Genomic DNA, 16,121 nt, shown 5'->3' with positions numbered 1-16,121 from the left:
CGTTCAACTGCGGTGTTCCATCCCTCGTAATTCTTACGTGGCACAAACAGCTTCTGAAGGAAGATTTGGAGGAGGCAAAGGGAGGATGGAACGAATTGCTGTACGCTGCTACGTCGTCCACATCGCTAAACTAGACCAGCATCCAATGCCAGACCCGCTTATCTGGTGACGTGGGAGAACCTTCTCATGCGCTCCTTCGCGGGCCCTACTCCCTCAATCAACCGAAGGGTGGATCCCACTCCCCCTACCCACTCCCGCCATTATAAACCGCAATAACCCCAATCAGAAGAGAGCTCTATAAGAGAGCGAGAGATTAAAAAAAATATTCAAGATGGAGGAGACGAAGAAGCCCGCTGAAGAAAGAGAGGGGAAAGAGAGAGATCCATATATGCCATTTGCGAAAAGGAGCGATCGAATTTTTCAGCTATTAGAATAAGGTATCGTTTTGCTCTAAATTTATATATGCAAGATTTGATGCATTACTCTTCTTAGATATGGATCGATTCAAGCTTATCCATTCCATATGAAAAGCTAGGGTTCTCGAATCGATGTCGATGACCGAGGCGAGCGCGGAGGTAGAGGCGGCGGCGTGCGACTGCTGTGGCCTCACCGAGGAGTGCACGCCGGCGTACATCGCGCATGTGCGCGAGAGGTACGGCGGGAAGTGGATCTGCGGCCTGTGCGGCGACGCCGTCGAGGAGGAGATCTCCCGATCGGCGCAGCCGCCGATTTCCACGGCGGAGGCGGTGGCGCGCCATGTCACCTTCTGCCAGAAGTTCCGGCTGGCGGCGCCGGTGGACAACGTGGAGCACCTCATCGCCGCCGTGAGGCACCTCCTCCGCCGGAGCCTCGACTCGCCTCAGGCGGCGAGGTCGGAAGGGAGAATCCCGTCACCGCCGGCTAGTAGCGCATTGGTGGAGTTATCCGAGAGCTCCTTTCCTACACTAGCTGGCTGAGAGCGGTGACCGGAACCAAACGGCATAAAAAAAATTCTAGTCAATGTAAATATCTTTCTACATATCCTTAACGAACTTATAAAAATGGAAGAATTCCATTTCTCTATATACCATTATATGTGATTAACAACGCTTATCCTTATGCATGGTTTCTTTTCCGATTGGAAATATAAGGATAGCAAATGGTAGTATTAGTTGTTGCTTTCCAAATGAGAATTAGAAACGAAGCATTTGGTTGCTATTACCGATGAATGATAATTTTGTTCGATAAGGTAAGGCTCCATATTACCTTTAGTTATATGGATTGTGATTAATGTTGGTATGTAACTTCTCTAAACGCAGTATTTTCTATCAGATTATAAGTATCAGCAAATTGGGCTAAGTCACTGTGCAATCTCTATCATCTCCAATCTCCATTTGCCCATTAGCTATCATGCCACAACTTAGTGGTGTTTGTCTGGCTTCCAGATTCAGTCACATTATCTTTTTGCGTTTAAAACACGATGTAATGCTTCAGATATGATCGATGACCATGCAGATCCTCTAGATTTTCCTTTCCGCGCTTAGATTTAGTTAGTCAAGCTTAATACGTAGATCTAACAAAGTCTGGAACCACAGTCAAAACTTAAGCTTCATTAGTCTACCTAGTTTGCTTTATCGGACAGTTATTAATTAGTTTAGATTGTAACCCATCCCTTTTAAGCTTTTAAAATGTCCCTTACTTGTATATTCTCAACCCATTAGTGAAAATCTACTAGTAAAGCAGAAGCAATCCATGAATCATATACTTTAACATCTGGTCATTCCCAAGTCATACTACATATAATTTATTAAAAAAAATGTGAATCCTTAGGTAATATCAATTGAAAAAAAATATAACATAAGAATTGATATATCACACACTATTAATAAAACAAATATAAAAATAAAATATGAAACGACAATTATAAATACAAAAAGATTTACTTACAAAATTTTTAAATCGGATAAAAAATATTATAGATCCAACTTCGAATTTAGACTCTTTTAGATAAGATAGAATATCATGTAAAAAATTCTCTTTAGATTTTTATAAATTTTTAAAGAAAATTATATTTTTTCATTCTAACTCAGCAATTTAAAATCTAAATTTCTAGAATTTTCTTACAGTGATATTTAAACATCCAGTAGAACTTCGACAACTAAAAAAAGATAGAATTTACTTTCCAACATTCTTTCTGTAACACAACATTAAGATTACTAAAAATCGTATATATGCCTTTGTTTTATAAACAAGGATCATAAACTGAATTCCTTAACTTCAAAATTAATATTCTTCATTAAATATTTTATAATTGTGGATATATGTTAATACACAGATATAATTTGTTTGAATTACAATTTATGGATTACAAAAGTACGCATATAAATCTTACCTAATTAGTCGATGTCACAGTGTGAATTCTTGAAAGCATTATTAGTTAAATTATCATTAATCTCATCCCATGGAATCTATCTTTATGTATAGAGGAAGTAAAGTATCCCCTCAGCAGCTTCCCTTTAGAAAAATACTGAGGGTGTCCATCTAATGAAATCCATATCAGCATAGGGTCCAGATGATGTCGACGTAAAAACCTTCTCATTCTCATACAGTTATTATAGGTCCTGCCAAATGATCATGGAATATTTTAAAAAAGAATTAGGTGTAGTTAGTTTGTAAATAAAGAAGAAGGGATTAACAAAAGTGTACAGTTTGCACTAACCATTAAAATATTACAACCTAATTTGCCTGCTTGATCAGTATAGTAGCCTCTTCATTAAGAGAATAATTTCTTTTTTTCCCCTAAAAAATATAAGAATTAAATTAATCAACGGATATCATCCGGATAGAAGACGAGGCAATTAATTATATGGAGATGCTGTTGGGAACTCCTCGGCACGTGACTCCAGGATCCGAGCTGGGCACCAGCAGCTCGTACGGCAGCACCCCGGCTCCGCACCGGTTCCTACTCGCCGCATTCCCGTTCCTAGTCGCGATCTCCTCCTCGGCGCGGTGCACCTCGGCGGCGAACTCCTCGTACGCCGCTAAGGCCCTCTCGTCCCCGGTCCAGTCCCTCCTCGACACGTCGCCGCCGAGGTACTCCTCGTCCGGCGAGTGCGTGGACAGCGTGTCCACCACCGCCATGAACTTGGTCGCCTCCAGGACCCCGGGCATCGCGCCGAGGAAGTACTGCAGCGGGTCGGCGAGGAACTCCTCGTCGTCTGCGGCGGGGACCAGCCGCCGCATGAGGGGCGGCCGGTTCGGGACGTAGCCGCCGAGCGGGTACTGACCAAAGTTTAATGCGGCGTGCTGGGCGGAGGCGAGCCAGATGAGGGTGGTGAGGAAGGAGACGAGGTCGGCCGGGGTGGAGAGCGGGGGCCACCATGGCGCGTGGCGGAGGTCGGCGTGGCCCACGTGGATCGACTCGGTGTACCATGATTGGAGCTCCACGTCGGATCGAATCCGGTTCGAGTCCGGGTAGTAGAGGCGGACGTAGGAGGAGACGTAGGATTGGATGGTGGACCAGAGGAGGAGGCCGTCGTTGGCGTAGGGGTAGTCCGGGATTAGGAGCTTGAGGCCGTGAGGTTCGGTGGGGTCCTCCACAGCTACTCCTCTGAAATTTAATATAGAAACAAAGAAAAATAATGAGATCAAACTGTGTATGTGGTGATATGTAAAAAAAAAAAACAAGAAGAAGAAGAAAAAAAAAAGAAATTTTATTTCACACTCATTATGTTCTATAAATGTTGAGATTAAGATTTAGAAAGAAAAGAAAGTACCTGCGAATGAGATCAGCAGGAAGACCCTCCTGGTCGAACCTCCAGCTTTCCCGGTAGTAGGCAGCGCTGAGCTCCCCGCCGACCGGACCGGGAGTGAAGCAGGACTCGATCACCCCGTCAGCGTTGATCAGGTTCTGCCGCGCCAGCGCATTGATCTCTAGCGTGTACCGCATGTGCGGATGCAGCAGCTTGAACACCGGATGCATCGCGCTCAGCTGCCGGTGCGCCGCCAGTATGAACGGCTCCATGCTCGCATGCGTCCTCAACCTGAAGTAAAATACCATCACAATATTTTAATTTTAACTTTTTTTTAATTCTTGAATAACTAAAGTTTCCAGGCCCACGTGGATTATAAAAAATATATATATTTACCAGTGGTTCACTAGCTGGTGGACCCCAGCGTCGTTGGATCCCACGTGAGCCTTGGCGAGCATCCAGAGCCAATTGGTGGTGGCGTCGCAGGGTGGGGTCAGTACCCTACTAGGCCGAGCCCCACCTAGGCGGGCCGGAGGAAGACCCAACTCAATGGCCACGGGCTTTAGTGTGCCAAGTGGGGTCAGGAAAAAGATGGTTCGGGTCCCGTACGCCTTCCTGCCGTCCATCTTGTTGATCCGATCCAAGAACGGGAGGTACGTGTCATGGTGGTCTAATATGAACAGCTTGTTCTCGTCCAAGGCCTTCATTAGTTAAACACAGCAACGTTAGATTAATTGATCATTAATCATATACTAATTCTGATTAGAAGGGCGGTCGTGAATAGGGATTGTATCAATGGGTACCTGTTGGACCGTGAGCCCGTTAAGCTGGCCGGCAATATGAGCCTCAGTGATGGCGGATTCGGGTGGGCCGTAGACGGCCGGATCCAGCTTGCTTACCGGAGGAAAAACCTGTGGAGAATAATAACTCCCCTTTGTTACTTACTTACTTACTTACTTAATTACGAGTGAGTTTGAGGAGAAACAATATGAAGAATATTACCTTAAGCCTCTCGATGTTAACGGGGTTTATCCCGGCAACCGTCTGGCGAGCAAACTCATCGTCGCGGAGCCACGCGAACTTGTCCTCTGAACATTCGCATCACACAATCAGTTAATTTAAAAATAAAGACATCCAGCCTCTTGCTGAAAAAAAGAAAGAAGAAAAAGCTTCTGACTTACTGGAGAGGATTTTTGGAGTATCGTAACGTAGCATGCCCTCACTGGATTCCTGGATCTTTTGGACAAATGGTATCTTCTTAAAGAGCATCTGATCCTGGAGGCCCAACTTGAGCTTGAGGCCCTCCTTGTAGAGGTTGTCAATCTGGTGGAAGCCTTGGAAGTCATGGTTCTCAGCTGAGATGGAGGCAACGAGGGATGGAATCAGGGTGTGCAGCACCGCCCTGAGCCGCCCCTTGGAGAAGGCGCCTTGCTTCGTCTCCTCGAATGCCTCGTCCCGGGGAACGTAGATCGGATGGGGTTTCTCTACTCGACTCTCTGCTAGCATATCTGTGTATGGTGCACAGTGATTTAGTACGATTAATTTTTATATAAAATAAAACAGTAATACTTTAAATATAAATATTAAAACCAAATTAATGTTTATCTTAATTTTGGTTGTTTGCACATTATTTGTAGCCTCGAAGTTTTCAGGTTTGGTTAGCTGATCAAACAGGAAAATCTTGTCCCATAGCTGTCGTTAAGCAGTTGCCTTAAAAGCTGATTTTAAGTCAGAAATCCAATGATATACGAATCTAAGAACAAGAGTCAAACCTAATCAAGGTTCCTGGAAACTACAAATTTAGACTCATCTTGTCAAATAGATTGACAGGTTAACTGTAATTATTTTTTAAAATATAATTTAAGTTAACATAATATCTGAGATCGACTTACTAGTATCGGTAGGTGGCCGGCCCGTCCGACATCGCCGAGGATACGGTATCTTCTCGCCGCCGATAACCGGCCGGGCAAACTCTGGTCCCTTGTCAGGATTGCCCAAGTCATTGTAAGTGGCATAGTCGTAAATCCTATCAGATAATTTCCGAACACCTGTGCCGTCGCCTCTTAAATCACTCAGCTCCTTCTCTCTTAGCTCTTTAAGCCCTGCAGGTGTCTCTGATGGTAGATACGGCTGCACAAATATTCACAATAGCTATTAGAATTTTACCAAAAATCTGAGGGAATATATATATATATATATATATATATAAATATATATAAACGATTATATTTACGACTTAGTCATTCTTCCGGGTTTTTTGTTTATTAACGAACGAGTCAAAATTCAAGAGATGATAGTGACAGACTACCAAGTAAGAGTAGATCTTTATGCAAAAGCTGACCTTATTGATAAAAAAGACTCTCTTGGTAGGGAGGTCTTTGGTGGACTGGACCCAGGAGTTGCAGGCGAAGTGGACCGGACCGGCGGCGAAGCCCTCGACGACGATGCTCTCCAAGAAGAACTCTCGCTGGTGGCGGTTGGCCACCGTGATGGCGCCGGGCTCGCCGAAGGCCGAGTCCACCATGAACTCTGCAGTATAAACCACGCGCTCTCCTTTGACATGCCTCTTTTCGGACCAGTCCTTGATCACAGCCTCGCCACTCTTTATTGGGGTTCTTGTCCCTATTTATATAAGATAAGATTCAAATAAGGAGAAATGATTGCGAAAAGGAAGCAACTTCTTTGATTTCCTAACAAAAGATTTACTGGGTCAGCGAGAGAATGGTCAGATTCGAATGGGTAGTGAGGGAAAAGGAGCTCACTTGGATTGATCTCAGTACTGATGAGCTCCAAGACAACATTTCTGCCAACCATGTCAGCGAACGCATCAAGATGTTTAGCGATGGCATCCTTGAGATCCTCCTTGCTCTTCCTCCTCACGGTCAACGCAGCCCTCACCTTGAACTTAACCGGCTCTTTGACCGCCTTCACCAAATTTTGGCTAGTCGTCGCCGCCAGTATCGGCTTCATCGCCGCGGCCCTTGTCGTTCTTGAGCACCTCCTCCTCCTCTGGGCTGGAGAGAAGAGAGCAGGGGAAGAGAAGCAGAGCCCATTTGATCTTTGATGCAGTAGAACATTTTTAGGAGATGGGAGGAGAGATGATTTCTCTATGTGAGAGAAGCCAATGATCTCTTTGCAAGCAGCCATAGCTTTCTCTCTTCCTTCTTGGGTCCTCTTCCTCTTTTCCTCTCCTGCTCTGTTTACGGAAACTTTGGGGGTGTTTAGGAAGAGATATGGAGACGATTGGAGTTGGGAGAGTTGTTAATTGATCTGGTGTTGTGGAAGCCTGAAGTAGGTATATATGTAGAAGAGTCAAAGACAGCATGGTGGGAGGAAGAGAAAATGGAAAGTGGAAGGTGGCCCCTAGTTTCCTATTTTCCCAGTTTCTACACGTTTTTCTTCTTTATTAATGTCTCTCTGGGTGCTTTTAACTTTTTGGAGGTTTGTCTCCCGTGCATGAGAGAGAGATAAGAGAGATAAGAGATAGAGAGATGCAGGTGGGGGAAGTGGGAGTTTCCCGGGAGTGGAGTGCCCTACTTGGACAGCTTGAAAGACTAGCATTAACATAGCCCCATTCTCCCATTCTTTTTTGTTTATTTTTATGTTATATATATAATAGATTTTTTCTTTTTAAAAAAAATTATTTATATCAGTACTTTTTATGACAGTCTACGTGAAAAATAATAATAGTTTAAGAATTTTAACTAGCTTTATCTATTTTTATTCTAGTGGTCGTATTAAATTTATTATTGTACCAACTAACTCTACTAGAGTTAGTAGGTACCTTGCTAAGAGCTCATGAGTTTAACTCTAACTCTGAACAATATTGTGAAGAAATTATTTAGTAGTTGGTGGTTTAGTAGTTTAACTTTATTTGGTTGATAATTCGGCAGTGCGGTTAGCTTGGATGAACATCTTGACAATGCAACGGTTTGGAGTAGTCTTAGCGGTGTTTGGTTCGAAGCAATTGTTCGGCGATGCATATGATTTGAAGTCTAGACTAGACAACTAAAAGCTCGGTGGGGTTTAAAGTGCCTCTGTATCTAGGAAATGTTGGTCTTTGTCCAGCTCGTATCTAATCTTCGGGCTCATGAATGATAAAAAAAAAAAAACTTTAGAGATTTAATAATTAGCACACCTACCGCTTAACTTATTAAGTAACTTGCATAGCTTTACTAACTTATATTGACGTACATTTAAATTAATTTTAAGAAGAATAAAAAAATGGAGAAAAAGGAGGATTCCACCTATGCAGGATCTACGAAGGACAAAATACGCACTAAGTTCACTCTTTTTAATTAGCAAATGATGGGGAGAGAAAGATTAAGATACTAATCATAAATTACATGAGAAGCATTCCTCAAGTTTTTAATGATACGACTTGTTACTTATTCCCAGACTCCTAGTTGTCATAGAATAAAGTAAGACTAGCAAAGGAGATATATAAAACTTCATTGTTGCAATAATAATTAGCTTAATAGAATTATTTCTTGGTCATTGTTTTATATCAATTAGTCTAAAACCATTCCCCCCCCCCCCCCCCTCGTCTTAACATAAGAACAAGGAGGGCGTGGATTAAATTCTAAAGATATTTTTGAATTCCTTCCACGCGTTGGCCCTTATAACAAATTCAAGTCAAAACTGGAGAAATTTGAAAAGATTCAGTCAAATTTGAATTCTTTATCCGTGTCAGCCAGCTTTACTTCGTCCCGTTTTCTTATCCTTGACCACCCTAACCTTTTCTTTTTTCTATTTCTTTTTTATTCTACAGCTCAGCTTTAAAAAAGAATAATAATAATAATAATATATGTATATATATATATATATTAACTCATTGTAATTATTTAGAATTTGTTTTACTCTTCTATATAATTTTTTATTATAATTATTTTATGCACTTTGGATAACAATAAGATAAAAAGTTATTTTTTCTTATTAGTAATTTAGAGAATAACTCCTCACATGTACATCCAAAACATCGATTTCTACTTTTGTTAGTTCAGCGGTCAGTAACTTTATCACGATATACACATGATTTACATAAAACTTAAAATACATGCCATCTTTAATAAGTACTCGTTAAAAATCTTTCGAGGTATTCACGAGTAGTAACAAGTCATCGTCAAGATAGGTTATATTTATACGTCTTTTAAGTATAGGAGTGCGTCTTTGAGGGCCAAAACTTCTGATTAATATAACATTAGCAACGTTTTCAAATCCTAGTTTAATTGCAAGAACATTAAGCATTGGGATCTCATAGTAAATTTAAGGTGAGTTTAAATTTAATTGACCACGATTTCAAACTAGTTGTTTATTGGTGTGATGATGGCCAATGGTTTTCGCTTCCATTGGTGACTTTTTTCTTGTTCTAAATCTATGGGTGCACTAAAATCTCATTTATTTATTTATCTACTTATTATTATTATTATTATTATTATTATTATTATATCTATATTGTATGCATGTGCACGTGTACGGTAACAAAGCTTCGGAACTCGTCATCACATGCGGTGTTCAAACTTGCAAAATGGGGTCTTCGTTGACTCCCACCAACCTGCTTCTCTAATCGAATTGGTCGTAGCCTTCGACGTTGAATTAATCTACATCGTTACATAATATAATTTCTTTGATTTAAGTAAAAGCGAAATCTTTGCAAAAAGACTTTAAGATTTTTTCTATTTTGTTTTTATCTATCAGAGACGTAATTTTAACGCAAAATATAAATGTCCTTCTCGCGGGGTTGCTACAATGGATAAAACGATTTTGCAACTTTGGCATGCATGTTTTTATATTTACATGCAAAAGTGGCACGAGAATGGCGTGCAACTTTTGCGTATTCGCTTTCTCTGCGCCATTTTGATGGAAGTTGTATGCTAATCATAAGCTATATAGAAAGCTAACAGATTTATATAGTTAAGAAATTATGTATAAAAAGGTTGTAAAAGAAATCAACGATGGGATATATAACAATAATTATTCTGCTATATAAAATAATAATAATAATAATTATTATTATTATTATTATTGCGGTGGATAAAGAAGCGATGAGACCATCCCATCGATTAAAGAAAAAGACTGCCACGAGACGAGGCCCATGACAATAATATATTCCCAGAATCTAGATTTTTTTATACCACGACATAATGTCCATCCAAAAGATCCATCACATCCAAAAGGTCAAAAGTGAGCTTCTTTTTCACAGTAAAAAATTAAAATATATTTATAATTTTACTTTATATATTTTATGATTCACATTTTGTTAACGAGAATTTTGTAATATAACATTTTTTCATATAATTTTTATTTAATTTAGATGATATTAAAAAACAAATTATTTTTGTCTTTTTTATTCTTATTTTATCTTCATATAAAAGAAGAAGAAGAAAAACAGGATAAGTATAACTAGAAGGGGACAGGAAAGGGGAGGGGCAAGATGAGGAAATGTAGTGGTAACGGTGACAATAAAGGAGGTAGGTGAAGAATGTGATGGAGAAATATAAAAAAAAATCTAAAGAATTATATGGAAAAAATAGATCGGATTACAAAATCCTTAAAAACCGAATATGAATTACAAAATAAGTAAAATATAAAGTGTGATTTATAAAAATCTCTAAAATATATAGTGGTATAGCATTAGAGCATCACGTGAGCAAAATAGTCTCATTATATATATATATATATATATATATATATATATATAATATAAGAGTGAAAAATATAAGACTATCACTATTGTTCAGCAGTTATTTTCATCGAAACAATACTATGTATATAGCTTGAATTCGTTGTAACTAAATATTTAAGAAGATCTATTTAATTGTCTAACTCACAAATATAATCATTTTATTTAGTTTATAATTAGCTTATAAACTCTCACTCTATTAAAAAAATTAATTGATTAAAGATAAATGATTAGATACTGTCTGGGTGGATTGAGTTCATGGAAGAATTTAAGAAGATTGAGGTCAGCCCATGTGTTACATTATTGGTGTGAAGTTGAGATGGCAATATAGAATCATATGGTGGGCTGGGCTAATGGGCTTTACTATTCTATTGGAACGTTATACGGGTTAATTTTATTCCTCTCTCCATTATAGCAATCTTCTGGGCCTGGAGGAGCCCATCTTAGTGGGCCTTTTTTTACTGTGTCTTACTTATTGGGGCCTTATACGGGCTTGTGAACATATACATATATATTTATAGCCCAATATTAGTCATTCTGTTTAGCTTACGATTAGCATCCATGATCTGTATCAATCAAAAATAAAAATGAGCATAGGTTAAGCCATACGCATGAGCATGACGCATGGCATTGTCACATTCACACTTAGTACATGATGATAAGTAAGGGGGAGTTGTCATCCTAACTATGGCCTTAATTATACCCGAAACATGGATGACAGTAGAATTGTACATAGTGGATGAGACCTACTACCACCACTCACACTTGAGTGGTATTGATGGCGATGCACCAAAATATGAATAAATAATCTCTTCTTCCTTTCTAGCGAAAGGAAAAAAGAAGAAAGATGGCAAGCAACAACTTTAATTATTAAAAAAAACAACAACTTTAATTATCATACTTACTTGGAGTGCAGTCCAGAGCAGTGCACTGATGGCGTTGTCCTCACTATTCCTTTCCAACTAACTAGCCGTTGCACTTCAATTTTCCAATCATTGTTGCTGCTAAGAGCTCATTAAGAGATTAAGAGTTAAATCTTTTTAGATTGCTTTCAACTACTAGAAGATTAAAGAGGATATTTATGTATTTTTATTATTAACTTGATAAAATTATGAAAATTAAATACCTTCTTTTATCCCATGATAAATTTCTAAATTATCTCTCTCCTTTTTTAAAAAAAAATTAAATTTTTTTTAAATTTAAATTTTTTTAAAAAATATCCTGCTGCCGGAAATTTTAAAGTTTAAACAGCTAAAACCATAATAATTAGGCGGGAAACGGTGGAGGTTTGAGGGGCGACAGTGTGGTCCCCGCGCGGGCCCATCGAACCCTGAGCAGCATCGCGGTCACGGAATCCGAGCCCCGAGGCTAGGTAGGCTCGGCTCGAAACAAAAGGACACCGTGTGTCTAATCGCATTCCTAACCCCAGTAAAGACATTGGCCTCGGAAACTGTGCACTAAACTCAGTTTGCTATTTGTTCAAACCGAATTAATGTAATATAAAGGATAATAGAATATGTTGTATCAAAAATTAGATAACATCATAACAGTTCCAAAGCCATAGAGCAAGCAGTATAGTGGGGATCCGATTTACGAAAACAGCCTTCACATTTAATTAATTCCAAACCTTTTCATGAAACCAGTCAGACACGAGAACGACACCACCACCTGCATTCTATGCCATTGCCCTGCCACCACCACCACTATAAACACTGCGCGCTGAGATTAGCGAAATACGGAAAAGTGCAAGGGTGTAAGTGAAATCTCCAAAGTGCAAGGTTCTGTATGCAAAATATCTCTCTTCTCTTCCTTTTTTACCCATTAATATTGCGAAGAAGAAGAAGAAGGAGAAGAGCAGTGAGCCACTAGGACTAGCTAGCTTTCCTCACGAAACCATGGCGGCATATCCTCTATTCCTCTTCTTCTTCCTCTCCATTTGCATAACCACCATGGTTTCTTCCAACAAAACCTACATCGTGTACATGAACCCATCTCACCGCCCTTCGATCCACCCCACCCCGTCCCACTGGTTCGAATCCACTCTCCAAGCCCTATCTATTCCCCCATCTGATCACCTTCTCTACTCCTACTCAGCCGCCGCCCACGGCTTTGCTGCCGTGCTCTTCCCCCAGCACCTTCCCCTGCTCCGCCGCCATCCCTCCGTCCTCCTCATCCATCGCGACCCCATCCTCCGCCTCCACACCACCCGGACCCCTTCCTTCCTCGGTCTCTCCCCCACCTCTGTCCCGATCCAGGCCGTCGAGTCCGCGTCGCGCGACGTCATCGTCGGGGTCCTGGACACCGGCGTCTGGCCCGAATCTCCGAGCTTCGCCGACGGTGCAGTTAACTCGCTACCGCCGGTCCCGGGGAGGTGGCGAGGGGCGTGCGAAGCTGGGGTGGATTTCTCGCCGTCGCTGTGTAATCGGAAGCTAGTCGGGGCGAGAAGCTTCTCCAAAGGATTTCGCGCCGCCGGTAGTGGGAAGGAGTTCGCCTCAGCGAGAGATCGAGATGGACACGGGACGCATACGGCCTCCACTGTTGCCGGTTTGCCAGTCACCAATGCTAGTCTACTTGGGTATTGTTAATGGCTCACTCATCTCTCCTTTTCTTCAGTGGATTTCAATTTGAAATCATATTATATTTGGATATTTTGCGATGGAAATAGTTTCTACGTTTGAACTTAATCTGAAATTGGTTTTACGGTTAAAAAGTCACTATCTTTTGTAAAGAAAACAATGATTTAAATCACAGGTATGCCGCCGGGATAGCACGTGGCATGGCGACCGGCACCCGCGTGGCGGCCTACAAGGTCTGCTGGTCCTCCGGTTGCCTCGGTTCCGACATTCTCGCCGGCATCGAGGCCGCTGTATCCGACGGCGTGGACATCCTCTCGCTCTCCCTCGGAGGCGGCGCCGCTCCCTACTTCCGCGATACGATCGCCGTCGCTGCCTTCTCCGCTGCCGCCGCAGGTGTCTTCGTCTCCTGCTCCGCTGGCAACAGCGGCCCCTCCCGCTCCTCCGTCGCCAACGCGGCTCCCTGGATCGCCACTGTCGGTGCCGGAACCCTCGATCGCGACTTCCCCGCCTATGCCCTCCTCGACTCCGGCGACCGCCTCGCGGGAGTCTCCCTCTACTCTGGCAAAGGTTTGGGTTCCAAGATGCGCCTCATCGTCTATGGCGGTGGGAAGACCAACGCGAGCAAGCTCTGCCTCACCGGAACACTAGACCCAACTCGCGTGCGTGGGAAGATCGTCTTGTGCGACCGGGGGGTGACCGCACGCGTGGAGAAGGGGGCGGTGGTGAAGGCGGCGGGAGGGGCGGGGATGATACTGGCGAACACGGCGGCAAGCGGAGAGGAGATGGTGGCAGACAGCCATTTATTGCCGGCTTTGGCGGTGGGGAAGAAGGCGGGGGATCTTATAAGGAAGTATGTGCAAAGAGATAGGTATCCAAGAGCAGTATTGAGTTTTGGGGGCACAGTACTTGGAGTGCGGCCTTCGCCGGTGGTGGCCGCATTTAGTTCAAGGGGGCCAAATGCAGTATTGCCGGAGATTTTGAAGCCAGATTTGATTGGTCCGGGGGTTAATATCTTGGCGGGGTGGTCGGGAGCTGTCGGGCCGACCGGCCTGGCTATGGATGGCCGGAGAACGGCGTTCAATATCATGTCCGGTATGTGTTTGCTCTTTGTTCTCATGGTCCGTTACTGCTTTAGAGCAATTTTATTCTTAGATTTTTAATTTTTTTTTTTTATAAGTTGCTGGTAGAACTCAAAATAACACTTTAATTGAAGCTAATCTTTGGAAGGGATTTGTACATCTGCATGTGAACCTCTCTACTTGCAAGAATTAGTTTTGTATGGCTTGTATTGAAGCTAACTCAATACCTCATGCCTCCCATGTGAAGATATCCTGTTTATATTTTAAGTTGCTTTGGCTCTATGCTTGTCCTCTCCAAAAGCAATTCAGAACTTGCATGTTCTTCTATGTTTAATAGATAAAGATGAAATAGAAGATAATCTGATTTATGTACTGTTTGCTTTTAGAAGACAACAATTTATACCAGGAATCATAATTGGTTCCTGATAATCATTCCAGGAAGCTCACCTCTTTTTTTATATAGTTTTTATTGTGGTATCTTAACTATTATTTCCAGAATTGCATACTGCTTACTGATTTTTCTGCATTCCCAACACACTATATGCTGTATATCAATCAAATTCCATAGGTATGGAAAGCAATGGCTAGTAAAACTTGGGGTAGAATGGATATAAGAGAAGAGGGAGGTCATGGAGATTGTAAAGCAGGTGAAGATGAAGTAGAACTACTGGTGATAACAATTGACACTTTCATAACTGAGAAGGAGGTGCAAGAATTTGTTGTTATTAGAAAATATTTTGCTTCATTATAGTTAGGCCATTCATCTAATTGCAATTTTTGACATTCTCGCATAACATTGCTTTGCTTGTTTGCCTGACAATTCTTTTTTTAATATTACAGGAACATCTATGTCATGTCCACATATTAGCGGGGTTGCAGCACTCCTCAAGGCTGCCCATCCTGACTGGAGCCCAGCTGCTATAAAGTCCGCCCTGATGACCACTGCATACACACTCGACAATACAAAATCCCCTCTACGGGATGCTGCTGGAGGTTCACCTGCAACTCCATTTGCCTACGGTGCTGGTCATGTGGACCCCCAGAAGGCTCTCTCTCCAGGACTTATTTATGACATAACTACTGATGACTACATTGCTTTCCTTTGCTCCTTGAACTACACGCTTCAACACATCCAAGTAATTACTAAAGGGGCCAATGTTGCTTGCTCGCGGAAATTATCAAGTCCAGGAAACCTTAACTACCCATCCTTCTCAGTTGTGTTCAGAGAGCGGTCCAGGGTTGTGAAGTATAGAAGGGAGCTCACAAATGTTGGTCCAGCTGGGTCCATATACAAGGTGAAGGTTAGTTCTCCTGATAGTGTGGGTGTTATAGTGAAGCCCCTGAAGCTTGTATTTAAGAGAGTGGGGCAGAAGCTGAAATACAGTGTAACATTTGCATCTAAGAAAGAAAGAAGCCACGAAAAGGAGGCTTTTGGTCGGATATCTTGGACTAACAAAAGATACACAGTGAGCAGCCCGGTTGCCTATACCTGGAAAATGGAGAAATAGTTAGATGTCTTTATTGTCTTTCCCAGTTGCTTCTTAAAGAAAATCGTCATGCGAGTTCTGCCTCTTCTTCTTGAAGAGTGTGATGCAGGACAATACTGTATTTCACCTCAATTTACAGGTAAATTCTGGCTACAGAATGGTGTAACCTTTGTCTTGTGATGAAGTTAAATGTGGTTAGCTTGCTTCACAAAGAGAATCAATGTGAAGCTCAGGCAATGATATACTCCGAATAGATAGATTCAGAGTTACAGGCACTTCAAGTGAGGTAACTATGCAATTTATGTAAGCTTTTTATGCAGTCCTTCCTTCAGTTTGTCATTTAACAAGAGCCTGTGTGTTCTTAACATTGTGATGATTGAAAAGTTGCAATCTGTACTCTTGATGAAGCATGAAAGTCTGAATGATTCGAATGAATTGGACATTTAAAAGTCCCTTTGTAGTTATTATCAATAAAGTAATTACTTAAAATAGCAAAATATTACCACACAGTAAAGTAAAAAATTTCCTAGAATGCATGTTATGCACTCACCAATCAAAAGCCAAAT

General features: G+C 41.6%; 3 protein-coding genes across 4 annotated transcripts; 2 read left to right on the top strand and 1 right to left on the bottom strand.

Moving 5' to 3' along the window:
* Positions 1-307: 307 nt before the first annotated feature.
* On the top strand, positions 308-1,254 carry LOC140778998 (uncharacterized). 2 transcript variants are annotated; one of them, XM_073123931.1, is made up of 2 exons: positions 308-437; positions 536-1,253. In XM_073123931.1, exon 2 carries the CDS (start codon positions 549-551, stop codon positions 954-956), a length of 408 nt encoding a protein of 135 aa, XP_072980032.1. In that variant the 5' UTR covers positions 308-437; positions 536-548; the 3' UTR covers positions 957-1,253. The 2 variants fall into 2 exon arrangements, with proteins under 2 accessions (XP_072980032.1, XP_072980033.1); XM_073123932.1 differs by having other exon boundaries at positions 314-437; positions 532-1,254.
* Positions 1,255-2,670: 1,416 nt separating this feature from the next.
* LOC140777824 (probable lipoxygenase 6) lies at positions 2,671-7,009 on the bottom strand. Its single transcript, XM_073122205.1, has 9 exons — positions 6,494-7,009; positions 6,073-6,353; positions 5,624-5,861; positions 4,913-5,239; positions 4,734-4,819; positions 4,535-4,642; positions 4,128-4,432; positions 3,756-4,022; positions 2,671-3,589 (listed from the first exon to the last, which is right to left on the bottom strand). The coding sequence occupies exons 1-9, from the start codon at positions 6,876-6,878 to the stop codon at positions 2,842-2,844; spliced, it is 2,745 nt and encodes a 914-aa protein (XP_072978306.1). The 5' UTR covers positions 6,879-7,009; the 3' UTR covers positions 2,671-2,841.
* A 5,070-nt stretch (positions 7,010-12,079) lies between these two features.
* LOC140779040 (subtilisin-like protease SBT1.8) lies at positions 12,080-15,962 on the top strand. Its single transcript, XM_073123983.1, has 3 exons — positions 12,080-12,988; positions 13,165-14,081; positions 14,909-15,962. Exons 1-3 carry the CDS (start codon positions 12,309-12,311, stop codon positions 15,574-15,576), a joined length of 2,265 nt encoding a protein of 754 aa, XP_072980084.1. The 5' UTR covers positions 12,080-12,308; the 3' UTR covers positions 15,577-15,962.
* Positions 15,963-16,121: the final 159 nt, after the last annotated feature.

Source organism: Typha angustifolia, chromosome 15 (assembly GCF_048772165.1).
Source record: "Typha angustifolia cultivar Huaian chromosome 15, ASM4877216v1, whole genome shotgun sequence".
NCBI lineage: Eukaryota > Viridiplantae > Streptophyta > Magnoliopsida > Poales > Typhaceae > Typha > Typha angustifolia.
This window is presented reverse-complemented; position numbering and strand designations above follow the sequence as displayed.

Excerpts from the sequence above, each read along its gene's own strand:
- LOC140778998 (XM_073123932.1), top strand. The coding sequence starts at position 549 with ATGTCGATGACCGAGGCGAGCGCGGAGGTAGAGGCGGCGGCGTGCGAC.
- LOC140777824 (XM_073122205.1), bottom strand. The coding sequence starts at position 6,878 with ATGGCTGCTTGCAAAGAGATCATTGGCTTCTCTCACATAGAGAAATCA. Across the intron at positions 4,433-4,534 it reads ACGGGCTCACGGTCCAACAG|GCCTTGGACGAGAACAAGCT; the intron begins GTACCCATTGAT and ends TAACTAATGAAG. Across the intron at positions 3,590-3,755 it reads CCTGCTGATCTCATTCGCAG|AGGAGTAGCTGTGGAGGACC; the intron begins GTACTTTCTTTT and ends ATTAAATTTCAG.
- LOC140779040 (XM_073123983.1), top strand. The coding sequence starts at position 12,309 with ATGGCGGCATATCCTCTATTCCTCTTCTTCTTCCTCTCCATTTGCATA. Across the intron at positions 12,989-13,164 it reads ACCAATGCTAGTCTACTTGG|GTATGCCGCCGGGATAGCAC; the intron begins GTATTGTTAATG and ends TTTAAATCACAG. Across the intron at positions 14,082-14,908 it reads GGCGTTCAATATCATGTCCG|GAACATCTATGTCATGTCCA; the intron begins GTATGTGTTTGC and ends TTAATATTACAG.